Source organism: Otolemur garnettii, unplaced genomic scaffold (genome assembly GCF_000181295.1).
Source record: "Otolemur garnettii isolate 467f Iridium unplaced genomic scaffold, OtoGar3 scaffold00025, whole genome shotgun sequence".
NCBI classification, from domain to species: domain Eukaryota; kingdom Metazoa; phylum Chordata; class Mammalia; order Primates; family Galagidae; genus Otolemur; species Otolemur garnettii.
This window is the reverse complement of record NW_003852420.1, coordinates 5,388,245-5,401,450: the sequence shown is the minus strand read 5'-3', so window position 1 is coordinate 5,401,450 and position 13,206 is coordinate 5,388,245. Positions and strand designations below refer to the sequence as shown.

Genomic DNA, 13,206 nt, shown 5'->3' with positions numbered 1-13,206 from the left:
CTCAAACAGGGAGAGAAAGGGGCACCTTCCACCGGCAAATGCCAGGTGGGATCTCGGAGTAAGCCCATGTCTGTAGGAATGGTGAGGGCAGCACAGCACTGGGAACAAATTCCATAGATAGCTTAGGAACCATTACTGTGGCTATTCATGCTAATTTATAGTTATTTCTCACTTTGGAAAAAAAAAAAATAAAAAAAAGAAGGTCAGCTCAGTTTATCTAGTACCAGGGGAGTTGAGTTTCCTTTATAAGCACCTTGCTTAATCAGACTCTTTGGGGCCAAATGGTGCCTTTGATCCCCAAACAAAAACACAAAACATAAACCTTCACCTGGGGTGGGAAAGAGGGCAGGGTCCCAAACCACTCTCCCCCTCAAGTTTCAAACCCTCTGAAACTTTAACTGCCTTCTCAAAAAATCAACCTTTGACAATAAAGGGTGGGTAGGACCGGGACGCCAGCCAGCCTGGTAGTGGAATGAAGGTGGATGCACATGGGATGGGTGGGATATTTCCAGAATGGGACCTGGGAAAGCCATGGTCAACCTCCAAAGCTGCTCAGCTGTAACTCTGGAAAGCAAACACACACACACCCCACTCCCCTACCCCCCAGAAGGAAAGGCTTTCAGTTTCCAGAGAGCTGGAGGCAGGCTAGCAAATCCTTGTCATGGGAAAATTATAGGGATGTAGCTAATAGCTAATCACCCACGGCTAAGAATCAACTTAACCCCAGAGAATACTGACTAACCACTTCCTAACTTCTAAAAGCAAACCATCCACATCCACACACAAAGAACCACTAGAATGTGTGGTTTAAAATTAATCAGACCCTGGATTCTGGTTTATGTGAAATGGCGTGTCAGTCTAAATGACAAGTGACTATTTAAAGGGGTAATAAAAGAATGTTTTAAATGATGTTATAAAGAAATGTTTTAAAAAGTGGACACCCAAGTTAGTAGAAGAGGGTTGGGGAAGGCATTCTGTAAAAGCCACCAATTCTTATCCTGAAAGATAGCCAAGCAGGAACTGATAAGGAAATGGCAATATTGCTACGATCTCCCCTCATATTCCCTTCCAAACTAAGGTGCACTAAACCTCTTCAATTTGTCTCATAAAAGCAAAGAGGCAGCTGAGGACCCAAACCTCACCTCTTAATGAGCGCTCAATTCCCAGGCATAAAAAAAGCAACTACAAGAGGCCATGGATGACTTCAAAAGAAAACAAATAAAAATACTGACCCTAAAAGAGGCACCAACCAAGTTATCCCAGTTTAATAATATGTGATTAAGATTCTCATGAGAAATGGAAGCGACTTTTCTCATATGATGATTCATAATTAAGTTTGATATTATTGGCAGGCTTGCAATAAAGCAAGCATGTGCACCCAGGAAGAGGGGTGCTAAGGCTACTTGGGAACAAAACCAGTTGGGGGGGGGGGGTGCGTGTAATACATAATCCAAAAGACAACTTACAGGTCACTTGCCACTCAACTATTCCTGGAGCAGGACACAACCTGAACTTCCTTAGCTTGAAGGTTGTGTTTTGATTTTCTTTCAAGGGAAGGAGAACTGACTGGGCTGGAAGACTATGCAAATGACGTGTGGGAAAGTGGCACCTTAAGTAAATAAGGGCACCAGTGCATGTCTGGGCAGGGAGTGGGAAGTGAGACTTAGAAAGAGAAAGGGCTACATTCTGGAAACAAAGCCTGTTGTTCTGGCTGGGAGGGCCCTCCCTCGCATAGCAGCCTGTTTATTTTGATGACAGTAGCACAAATCATGGCTGGCCTCCGCTGATACTCATCTGACTAGGGAGCAGGTTCTGAGTCGTTAATAGCACCGCCATTGTGACTTTCTCCAGAACACCCTTCATTAGGGAGGGTTAAGGCAGGTGCCACCAATGGTGCTTAGTAGGTAAAATGCCTCAGAAATTAAACTACCTTCTAAACTATGTCTTCCCTTGTAGGAAGAGAATTTCAGTACAGCCTGCTTTTGCGTTACTCCCATCCTCCATTCAGCACTCCCCTTGCCCAGGATAGGAACAGATGAAAAGATAGAATCATAAAGGTAAAGGCCAGATTTTATTTATTTATTTATTTGCCCTCCAAAGCAGCAGCCTTGAAATTCACTGAGTAGCCAAATCATGTAGCAAGCTCGTCAAATACAGATTCATGGCCAGTTAATTCTGGGAATTACACTTTGAGTACTGAAGTATTGGGGCAATGATACCCCTGGTCCCATCAGCAGTAGCACTGGGGCCCACCTTAGACCTGTGAAATCAGGAATTTTTTTTTCTTTTTTTTTTTGAGACAGAATATCACTCTGTTGCCCTGGGTACGGTCGTGTGGCATCATAGCTCACAACAACCTCAAACTCTTGGGTTCAAGCAATCCTCTTGCCTCAGCCTCCCCAATAGCTGGGACTACAGTTGCTCACCATAATACCTGGCTAGTTTTTCTATTTTCATACAGACAGGGTCTCACTCTTGCTCAGGCCAGTCTCAGACTCCTCAGTTCAAGCAATCCACCTGCCTTGGCCTCCCAGAGTTCTAGAATTACAGGCCACCTTGCCTGGTCACAGGATCTGTGTTTTAATAAGTGGCCTGAATAACATATTAGTTGGAGATGTGCTGGTTTAGACTGTTTCCTAAGCTTCCCTCTGCTCAAGTTAGAGAGCTTTGGGGCCGAAAGTGACAAGCCCAGAGGATCCATTAAGTGTCACTTTCAATCTGTGAATCAATAAATTTTGGGAGAGGGAGAACAAAGCACAAGGCTATCAAAATGCTGCAGACACCAACAATATTTCCCAAAACAAGCCTTTCACAAATTGGTCTGATATAAATTTCAAGAAGTTCCAGAACCCGTAATGGTGAAGTGGACAGGGTAGGTCTCCATTTGGCTTCTGCATTGTTCCCGGACCATAAAAGAACAGACTTCAAAGGCAGCAGCAAAAGTCTACATTCATCAGGCTCAACTGACAAGATTCCAGGGCAGCCATTAACCTCTCAGCACCGGCCCAGCTCCCGCCTGCAAAGGGGCCAGGAGATTGTACTAATCCCATTCTAAAGAATGCTGGACTTTCTCCTATTGATGGGAAACGTGGGGGAGGGGCTGAGAGAGGAAACTCCGTGGAGGAAGAAAGAGACTCAAAGAAACAAACCCACATTTCTCTTCTAGCCCATTAGCACTTTAAGGGAAGATTATAAAAATGTGAGTTTTTTTACAATTTACAGAACAGTTAATATATAAAGTCACTGGCTATGCCCAGAAAAGTTTATTTTTTTTTATTCCAAGAGAGAAGTGATGTATGCATTCCACCAGACAGCTGGTATAATTTAATAAGCTTCGGATGTGCCTATCTACAATTTTTTTTTTAAGCTTTCTTGTTCTCCAGAGAAAGAGACATATTCACAATAAAGTCAGTCCCTCTCTTGCATCTAAGGAAAACTTTTCTAAGAACTCACAAAAAAAACCAGTTTAGTCATTTACCTGCAGTCACCCGGGAGTTTGCAAGAACCATGCTTGAGACTACAGCCCTGTCGGCAAATAGCTGTAAAACAAAAAACAAAAACCACAGAAGGATGTATCAACACGCTGCCTGTTCCTTGCACCACCACCGTCATGAGAATAGCCTAGTACATTAAGCCCACAAAATCCATGATTTTAAAAGATCTCAAATAAAGTCAGTCCACTGTAAGGAGAGGAAGACAGGAGGGGGCCCCAAAAAATCCAGCTTCAAGGCCATGCTAACAGATCCTCTGAACATGATAGTTTGAGGACAAAAACATATGCAAGTTGATGGGGGCAGGGGACTTTCATTCAGCCTCTCTAAACAATAGCTATCCTGGCTCCTTGAGGGCAGCTTGGTCAGTTCCCACCCTGCCCACACCCCTTTCAACCCAAAGGGAAAGAAAAAAAAGATATAGATAATCCTTCCCCAACCCACCCACTCTCCCCTATGACAGCACATTCAGATGAGCCTCAGCTTCCTTAAAATCCTCCAAAATGCCTGGATTCAAAAGTCCCATGAGGCCAACAGAGCCAAACCAGGCAGGCTTCACTGGGCAGGCTAAACCAGAGGCCAGATCCAGTGAGACTTTTGTCAAGTCTCCTTGCAAAGCAATTCTCTACTTCATTGAAAAAGAAAACACTGAACTGATGCTTAAGAAGAAAAATACTAAGACCCAGAATTAGGGAGTTGTCACTGATTTTTTTTTTTAAAACACCAACTACTTAAAATAGGAATGATTTAATTCCTGAAATGTCACCCTTTTTAACCTCTTGCCTCTACTTAAGAAAGGAGCATTGCCCAGGAGACCTCCCAATTCCTTCTCCCATGCCCTATTCCTCCTACCACAGTTCAAAAATTCACTTTTAAATTTGAGTTTATTGCTCATTTCTTTTCAAGTTGGGAGAAGGGAGAATGAGGGACGGTATGAGAGAGGGTGTGGGGTATAGGGGTGCTCCCACTTAATGGGCACAATGTAGGGGGTGTGTGATACACCTTTTGGGTGCCAGAAACAACTAAAAGATTGACTCTAATTCAAATATTGTGACCTGGTTGTTTATGCCTTCACATTAACCTGAAATTAAAATAAATAAATAAATTTGAGTTTATCATGGAAGAGTTTACCTATAATGATCATATAAAATAAGCAGCGTCCATGAAGAGATAGTATATGGTTAACTAAAATCACCCTTCGAGTTGCTATGATTTGGCATCACTGAGTTCTAGAAGGGGCTGGGACAGCAGACAGAGCCAGGACTCTCGAGAGCTCAAATCCTGCAGGAAGGAGGAGACCAGCCTGGGCTGACTATTCACCCCTCCCCCCAAGGCCATGCCCCCCAAGGCAGCCAGTGAAAACGTGCTCAAGGCCACCTGGAGCTCAGGGCCTGGCATTTCCTATAGCACTGACTGTTCAGATATCAACTGGGTTAACTCAGTCCCATTTGGCAACTGTTTTGGGGTCAGGTCCTCAGAAGCAAAGCCTGAGCAGGGGATTCAGGCCCAGGAGAAGGGACTGAGGGAAGCAGACAGGGCAGGAGAGGATCTGCAGTCTCAGCTGGAGTCTGGCTTCAGCCTGATCCCAGGGGAGGCTCTGCAGTGAGTGCTGCACCAGTGTACAGGGGGCTGGCCTCTGTGCCCCTATGTCAGTTGCTGACTGAGCCGGAGGAATGGGGCACAGAGTGGCCCTGGCTGGGCCAAGGACAACTTCCTGGAGAAGGAGCAGCTGTGAGCTGATAGCGGCCAACACTCATAGCAGCTGAGGGTGGGGATGCCAGCCAGTCTTGAGGACCTGCATGAGATGGCACCAACCACATCCTTTACCTCCAGGCATATGCTTCAGGCCTAGGACAGCCGCCGAAATCCCACCCCGCCTGAGAACGCCATGTGCTACCTGAATGCTGGCAGTCAGGGCCGGCTGACCTACCCGGCACACTCCTGTGCACGCACCTTTGTTACACTCAGGGCCCATCCAGCCTTCCACACAAGTCTTGTTGCCATTCTGGTCACAGGCGTAGTGTCCAAAGAAGTCATCCCTGGGGCGGCAGAACTTATTGCAGCCAAAGCCGTAGTAGTAGTCATCACAGGTGACCCGGATCTGGTACTCAAAGTGGGCGACCCCCGTGTTCTGCTTCAATGTCTGCCACTGCCGGCTGGGGTTGATCATGCCTGAGTGAGAAGCCTTTTCAATAATATTGTCAGGCTCTAAAGGCAAAAGCAATAAATCGTGTTAACATCACATCTCCCTGACCATATTGGCTAGGTCTAAAAAAAAATAAAGAAAAGCATGTGCATGGTGCAATTCAAACAGCTATGTGAAAAGGTGTAAAATGAGAAATTTCATGCCTCTCCCATTATCACTTATCCACCCTCTTGGTGGGTAGCACAGTATCACATCATCTTGAAATATCAATAAACAATCTACCTGGTCTCTGACATAGAAGCATTCAGATTGTTTGGGCTGTTTACTGTTTTGTTTGTTTTTTGAGACAGAGTCTCACTATGCTGCCCTTGATAGAGTGTCATGGCCACTCACAGCAACCTCAAACTCTTGGGCTTAAGTGATTCTCTTGCCTCAGCCTCCGGCATGGCTGGGACTACAGGCACCCGCCACAATGCCGGGCTATTTTTTGGTTGCAGGTTGTCATTGTTGTTTAGCAGGCCCAGGCCAGGCTTGAGCCTGCCAGCCTTGGTGTATGTGGCCAGCGTCCTACTCACTGAGCTATGGGTGCCGAGCCTGGGCCTCTTACTATTAAACAAAACCACAGCAAGCATCCTTGAATATACCTGCCTGTGTGATTGCAGCAGCTAGAAACAGATTATTTCTAGTGCTGTATCAAAGAGTGCACAACCAACACACAACCCACTTCTATCCAGGGACCATCCTAACCACCTGTCAGTTCATCATCCCGCCAGCACGGGAAACTGCATTTCCCAACACCAGTGCCAGCTCTGTGTTATCAAACCTTCTGATCTGTGGCTAATAGCTGAAGAGGTATCTCTTGTTTAATTAGCATTTAATTAAGCACTGGCGAGCACCCTTTTTGGTATTTATAATGCCATTAGTATTTATTCTTGTGGACTTGCAACCTACTTCCCTTCTCTGACAACTTTCCTATTACACTGTCATACTGACTTGCGAAAGCTCTTCACGTGTTAAGGTAGCCTTTTATGGAATGCTGCTCTAGAAACATTATTCCAGATAAAGGTTAGCAATCTTTTCTGGTTTTAACACATGTGTCCTGTTTAGAAAAGCTTTGTCCATTTCAAAAGTCTTTGCTGGAAGTTGAGGAATAGATTGAGTGACAGGTTTTTTCTTGGTATAGTACCATGGCGTCACAGCTTACAGCAACCTCTAACTCTTTGGCTCAAGCCATCCTTTTGCCTCAGCCTCCCACGTAGTTGTAATTACAGGCGCTCTCCACAACACCTACCTAGTTTTGTTTTGTTTTTTTAAGAGACAAAGTCTCACTCTTGCTCAGGCTGGTCTCAAACTCCTGAACTCAAGCAATCCACCTGCCCCAGCCTCCCAGAGTGCTAGGATTTATAGGTGTAAGCCAATGTACCCTGCCATTGAATTACTGTTTTAAAAATTGTTAACATGACTACCTTTTAATCCAGCATTTAAACAGCAACACCATGAACTTGATGCATATTACCTTTCTCCTCTGCCCAGAAGGCAAATAGGAAAATAATTTGCCTCAGTTTTTTTTTTTTTTTTTTTTGCGCCAAAGCTAAGTAAGTTCTAACCCTTAAAAAATGTTCACCAAGGAAAAGCCAACAACACCTTGAACTCCAGCAGCTCTTAGTAAGAAGTGGTCCCTGCCCTGAGGTCACTTATAATCTAGTCTGAGAGACAGGTACAAAAATAGCTCCTGTCAGGTGCCAGGAGTTGCGGGGAGAGATCTGAAAAGGGAACAAGGTGCTAAGTCAGCACAGCAACCGGGTTCTGTGTTTGTTTTCTTAAACCTGCCAGCACCAACCCTTCACTGCCTTGTCAAATTCAAGGCCATCTTAGAGACAGAATTAGGATACTCACAACCTCTTTGTGATTCTTACCCACCCACACTGCTGTTTGTCTAGGCCCTGGGCCTATGCTCCTTTACAGAGCCAGGCAAGCCCTGCAGGTGACCAGGAGGACTCCTGGGTGGTTTCAACCACACGCTCCACTTCCAACACGGCTCTGCTGTTCACCCTCTGGGGTTCTTGAACAGTCAGGTGGGCAAGACAAGCCTGGAACAAGCCCATACACCTGCAGGCATACACCCCAGCACCCAGGGGACCACTTGCAGATAACACCTACTTCAGTTTTTCAAATAAACATGGGCCAAGGAATGACAAAAATGTCTCTCCATTAACTGGGTGTTTGCTCTGCTGGTTCAGTTAAAATACGTAATGCGCTATTAGCACATGATTATGAGATCTTCATTAAGCAGTTTAGACACACTAGCTGTGGCTCAAAGGCTCCCACCTTCTCTAGGTTGCTATTGACAACAAACAGTTCAGACAAACAGGGTGATCCTGAGGGTACAGAGGGACGTGTGCTTCTCAGTGGCTCAGCATGCTTCCTACTTATTTCCAGAAAATGCTGAATATGCTCACTCCAAAATCCTCCATGGGGCTAAGAGAGTCTCGGAAAGAACTTTATAGCAGGGAGCTGAGAAAGTCTGGGTTTCAAAGAGCAACAGTCTACTGTCTGCTTCTTCCAAAGCTGCCTGAATCGTGCTTCCCATCAGCTTGGGGCACTGCGACAGCAGCTGGGGCAGTTCACTTGGCAAGCCAGCCTTGAGTTTGGACAAGGATGTTACCATCCCTCCCTGTGATCCCCAACAGCATGGAGATGGATCATGAAGCACACCCCCTATGGCCTTGCAAGCCAAAGAGGGAGGTGACAAGGAGTGAGTCTCAGCTCAACCCTAGGACCACGCCCACCCAAAAACCAAACAGGACCCTTAGCCAGGAAGGCTAAGCTATGGCCAGGCACTCACACCTGTAATCCCAGCACTTTAGGAGGCCAAGGTGGGAGGATTGCTTGAGCTCAGGAGTTTGGGACCAGCCCCATCTCTACTAAAAATAGAAAACCTAGCCGGGCGTCACAGCGGGTACCTGTAGTCCCAGCTACTCAGGAGGCTGAGGCAGGAGGATGGCTTGAGCCGAAGTGTTTGAGGCTGCTGTGCGCTATGATGACACCATAGCACTCTACCCAGGGTGACAGGGTGAGAGACTCCGCCTCCAAACAAACAAAACAAAAAAGGAAGGCTAAGCTATAAGGAAAACCTGGTCCTCCACGTGCCTGTTTATATCTGCGTATCTATTAAGCACCACTGTTAACTGAAACATTCACTGTGGGAAGAATGAGAAATCCAGATCCTCAAATACCATAGTCCTAAAATTAACAGAAAAGAGTGGAAGGTTGAGGGCAAAGGGCCAGCCTTCCATAGCACTTGCTAACACATGAATAGCACCTGGGCTTCGACTGGGCCAGAGTCAGCTTGTAAGTAAGGGTTTACCGCACAAGTGATGTTAGAAATTCTGCCCCCAAACTCAGGGCTCTGCCTCTGATATACACCCAAGCCACGATGTTTACAACTTGCCTGGGTCTTAAATAGCAGCCTACTCCATCTGGGCTCTTCAGCTTCTGCTCTCATGGAATTAAGTCTATTGGGAGGGGCTAGCAGTGAAGAACAAGCAGCAAAACATCCCAGGCAGAGCCAACAGCATATGCAAAGGTCCTGAGGCAGCAGAGAACATCACGCATTTGAGGATGGGCAAGGTTATGGATATGATGAATGACAGCGCCAGGAAGGAAACAGGGGCAGGCTTTGCAAGCCACCTGAAAATCTGTCCCAAGAGCAAGAGAAAGCCACCAAATGGCTGGCTTCTTATAGTATGTGTGACAATCAAATGTTATGCTCTGAAAAAACCAGGAGGGCAGAAGAATGGAGGAAGCACCAGAGGTGGACCAGAGCAGATGTCAGCAGACCAGTGGTGGCTGCTGATAGTACAGGCATAGGCAGTGACCTGGCCAGGAAGTGGTGGGGAGACAGCAGGATGCGGCAAGAGCTGAAGGAAGAACTGGAGGGAAGGAGGAAGCACAGTGAGCATGCCCAGATTTCTGGCTATGACAATGGGTGTTCAAATACTCGTGGCTAGTCACCCAGAAAAGACCCCAGAGAGAGGACTGCTTTTGGAGAGGGAGGATCCCAGGTTTGGTTTTGAATGGATTGAGGCTAAGAGTCCTTGGGAGCATGCAAAAGAGGCTGAACAGGCAAGTGGATGGACCGCTCCCACCAAACCCACCCCCTCCCATCCCAAATCAGGGTTTTCCAAGTGAACTTCAGCATCCTGCCAGGGGCATCCCATGACTTTGTGTCAGCGCCTCTCTCCCAAGCAGAGGTCGGAAAGCACTTTATTCCTACCTCAATTTTCCTTGTTGCCCTTCCAGCAATTCAGTTACCACCCTCTTCCCCACCCCTCTCCACCTGTAAGAGATAAACATCACAAAACGCTAAAATGGGGCTACCTGGAAATGCAGACAATAGTGGACAGCTCAGGATGGGCACTTGCTTCCAAGGGTTCTAGCTCCCTGACGTGTGGGGCCATGGAAAGTCCAGGAAAGGGCCCGCGGATGCTACAGGGTCTCTCTCATAGGTCCCTAACATGCATCATAACGACATCCTCAAAGATGTTCACTCCACCAGGATTGTTTGAACAGCTAGAAAGGGAACACCACCAAGCCTACTCCAGAATATCAGGAAAGCTCATTTCTCTCCCCTCCCCACCTCATCCTCCTAATGCTTAGTTACCATTGTAAGCAGGTCACAGTGACATAAAGCTCACACAATCCGCAATGTTTGTGCCAGAGGAGGGAGGGGAGAACAACCAGGTGTCCATGGCCCTGACTGGCACCAGCCACAACCAAGCCCCTCTGCTGCCACCACCCACCCCTGCAGTGGGGACAGGGATTCCCCTTGGAGAGGAAGGCATGGCTCCTACACTTTCACAAGGCCCCCCTTTCAGGCAGAGAGGACTTCAAAGAACTGCACTCGAGATGTCAAAGCAAGAGGGGTGACCCGAACAACCTGGAAGCCCCTGGCACACCTGGGCGCAGCAATGACTCTGTAGCCCTGAGTGGTCCAATGTGCCACCATAGCTGGAAGCGTCCCACTGAGCACACACCCAGCCCTCACTGCACCCACACCAGGCATGCACCATACTCAGAGTCAGGAAAAAGGCAAGGGGAAACGTTCTTAGCAGTGAAAACACACAAAAAAGGATCAGATAGAAAAGCAAAAGGAATCAGACATTCAGACAAGAAGTTAGATCAACTCTTCCTCACGCACAACCCTGGAGATTTTCAGTGTGAATCAAGTTTTCTGATGGCAACCACTCAGACCCTGCTGGCAAAAAGGGAACTCAGAGTTTTGGCTAATGAAGGAAAATAATTCTTCTGAGTCCTAACCAAAAAGCAAGACTACCTGTTAAAGCCAGATGGCTGCCTTTTCCAAACACACCCTCCATGGCTTCTCTACCAAACCCACCCCTCACAGCCCTGTAAGGTAACCTGTGCTGAAAACTGAGCCATCTTTCAGAAAGGGACCAGGCAGGGAAGGCTGTGCAGCTCTGGAATTCCACCTCAATGGAAGGTTTGTCGTGCCCAGTGTGGGAAACCCGGACAGGCTTGAAGCTCACCTGTTCACTGAGTGAAATTCAAGGTCGGTCTTTAGAGCCCAGTGCCACCTTTATGGCTTTATCTTTCTGATGAGAGATTAAACGCTCACTTAAAGTTTAAATGGACTTTTAAAAAGTCCCTACTTTGATCCTTCAGCAGTCTACACAGTTTTAAAGTTGTAAAACCATTAAGATCTCTATCCTGAAGATAATCTAGGTTTCATAATCAGGGGCTGAGTTAACTGGGAGACTGTTCTGGCCACTTAATATTCCAAGGCAAAATTCTAGGGGAAGTTAAGGAATAGATTCCTTTGACAGGTTGGCTATGTGGTGGGGATTGGCCAGGGCGACAGCAGATGGCACAAGTTCTAAGTACTGAGGAGACAGCTCCAGCTCTGACAGCCTGGCCTTCCACCTGTGTTTAGGGAACAATCCATTGTGATACTTACGAGCAGTGTCATTACTGGAATCCCACGCCTCCACGAGCAGCGTGTAGGACCTCTGCAAGACAGACAGAGAGCAGCTTAGTAATTCCGAAATCAGGGTCAGCTCTCTCGGGCTGCACTTCCCTGGCCTCCCAGCACTTCCCCCAGACAAAAACCATAAAGCCAAAATGAAAACTCTATCAGCTGTCACAGTGCGGTCTCGGGTGTTCACATCCAAACCAGCTCCCCTTCCTTTTCAGCATTCTCCTTAAGTTGACAAATGACTCCTTTCACCTGGCAGGAGCCCACGAGTGTCAACATGCATGCAGGTGGCCCAAAGTCATGTTCAGGAAATGCCACCTCCCTATATGGAAATGCTTAGCATAGAGTTTTCCAAAATTTTCCAGATCCCAACCCGAGTGCATGAAGGTGGGGGGTGGAGGGGAGCCACACAAAGAAATTATTCTAACCTAACCTAACCAGGTATTCGGACGGAGGGGATATTGCTAAGGTTACACATTGGGCCCTGGTGGGGCAGTCCCCAGGGAGGCCCCCTTTTCCTTTTCAGAACCCCTTTGAAAGCTCTGTCTGTGTGAGACCATCCTGGCTCCCACAAGTATCAGGTAACTCTAGGAAACAGGAGGGGGGCAGATGCAGAGAAACTCAGGAAGACAAAGGCAAAAACCTCACTTGGGTAGTGGGGTGGGGGCACAGATCCTGGGGAAGAAAGTACAAAGGGAGAAATAACCACATACCCACAGGTTGTATTTATTGATGAACTTATCTGTTAATAAGATCTAACATTCCAGGAATAATCAGAGTCCACTAACTAAACAGATTCCCTGGATACTGGCAAGATGCCAGCTATTCTATCGAAGCCATATTTTTGTCTTCAGGCTTAATTCAAAATTATACCTCCTCCTGCCCCCTAAGACTCAAGCTGCTAGCAACCCCCCCTTTTATGTCAGTCTTCATTTGTAATTTACTGTAAAGTCAAGTTTTACAGAATACTAAGGTATCAATAAACCCTTTGCCATCTCTCTGCTGGAGAAGTAAACCCAAGGCAGGTAGAGAGAGAAGGAACGTGACCCCGTTGAGGCATTCCTGCTTTGCCACCATCACAAACCCACCGTTTGGAAATAGTAGCATATATTAAACAGCCATCAGCAGCACACTGCTGCCAGGGGAGGCACTTGTAAGGTAAAGGCACAAGAGAAAGCGGGGGGAAAGTGAGTTTCATTCATAACTCGAGGCCAGCTTACTGCTTTCACAGTGACACAGCAGGTTGTCTTGGAATATAAAAATATCTTGTGATAGACCCTGCCTTGGAATTCAGCCGAAATATGTTTCATACTCAAAGCAGAGTAGGATTCCATTTCGTTCACTGATAACTGTGGGAAAATGTTCAGAAAAGCAAGCAAAACCGGGCAAGCCAGGGCACATACCCAGCCCTCTCCTGTTAGTGGCCACAGGTCCAAATCCATTGTTGTTGTCATTAATATTTTATTAGTGAAAGTTATACCTTATTTACAGCCTCTTTAAGTTTCCTAGGACTTCCTGCAAATTATAGGACTCTTCCTTAACAGCAGCAAATTATATTTCTCTACTGATTTGAG

The 13,206-nt window shown here is 46.7% G+C and overlaps 1 protein-coding gene across 1 annotated transcript in view; it reads right to left on the bottom strand.

The window, feature by feature from the left end:
• The window catches only part of JAG1 (jagged 1), a 37,142-nt gene that overhangs the window by 15,591 nt on the left and 8,345 nt on the right, over positions 1 to 13,206 (bottom strand). Inside the window, exons 3-5 of the mRNA XM_003788012.3 lie at positions 11,615 to 11,666; positions 5,445 to 5,699; positions 3,479 to 3,539 (exon numbers count right to left, since the gene is read on the bottom strand). Of these exons, the coding sequence (XP_003788060.1) occupies positions 3,479 to 3,539; positions 5,445 to 5,699; positions 11,615 to 11,666 (368 nt within the window). The remainder of the gene's footprint in view (positions 1 to 3,478; positions 3,540 to 5,444; positions 5,700 to 11,614; positions 11,667 to 13,206) is intronic.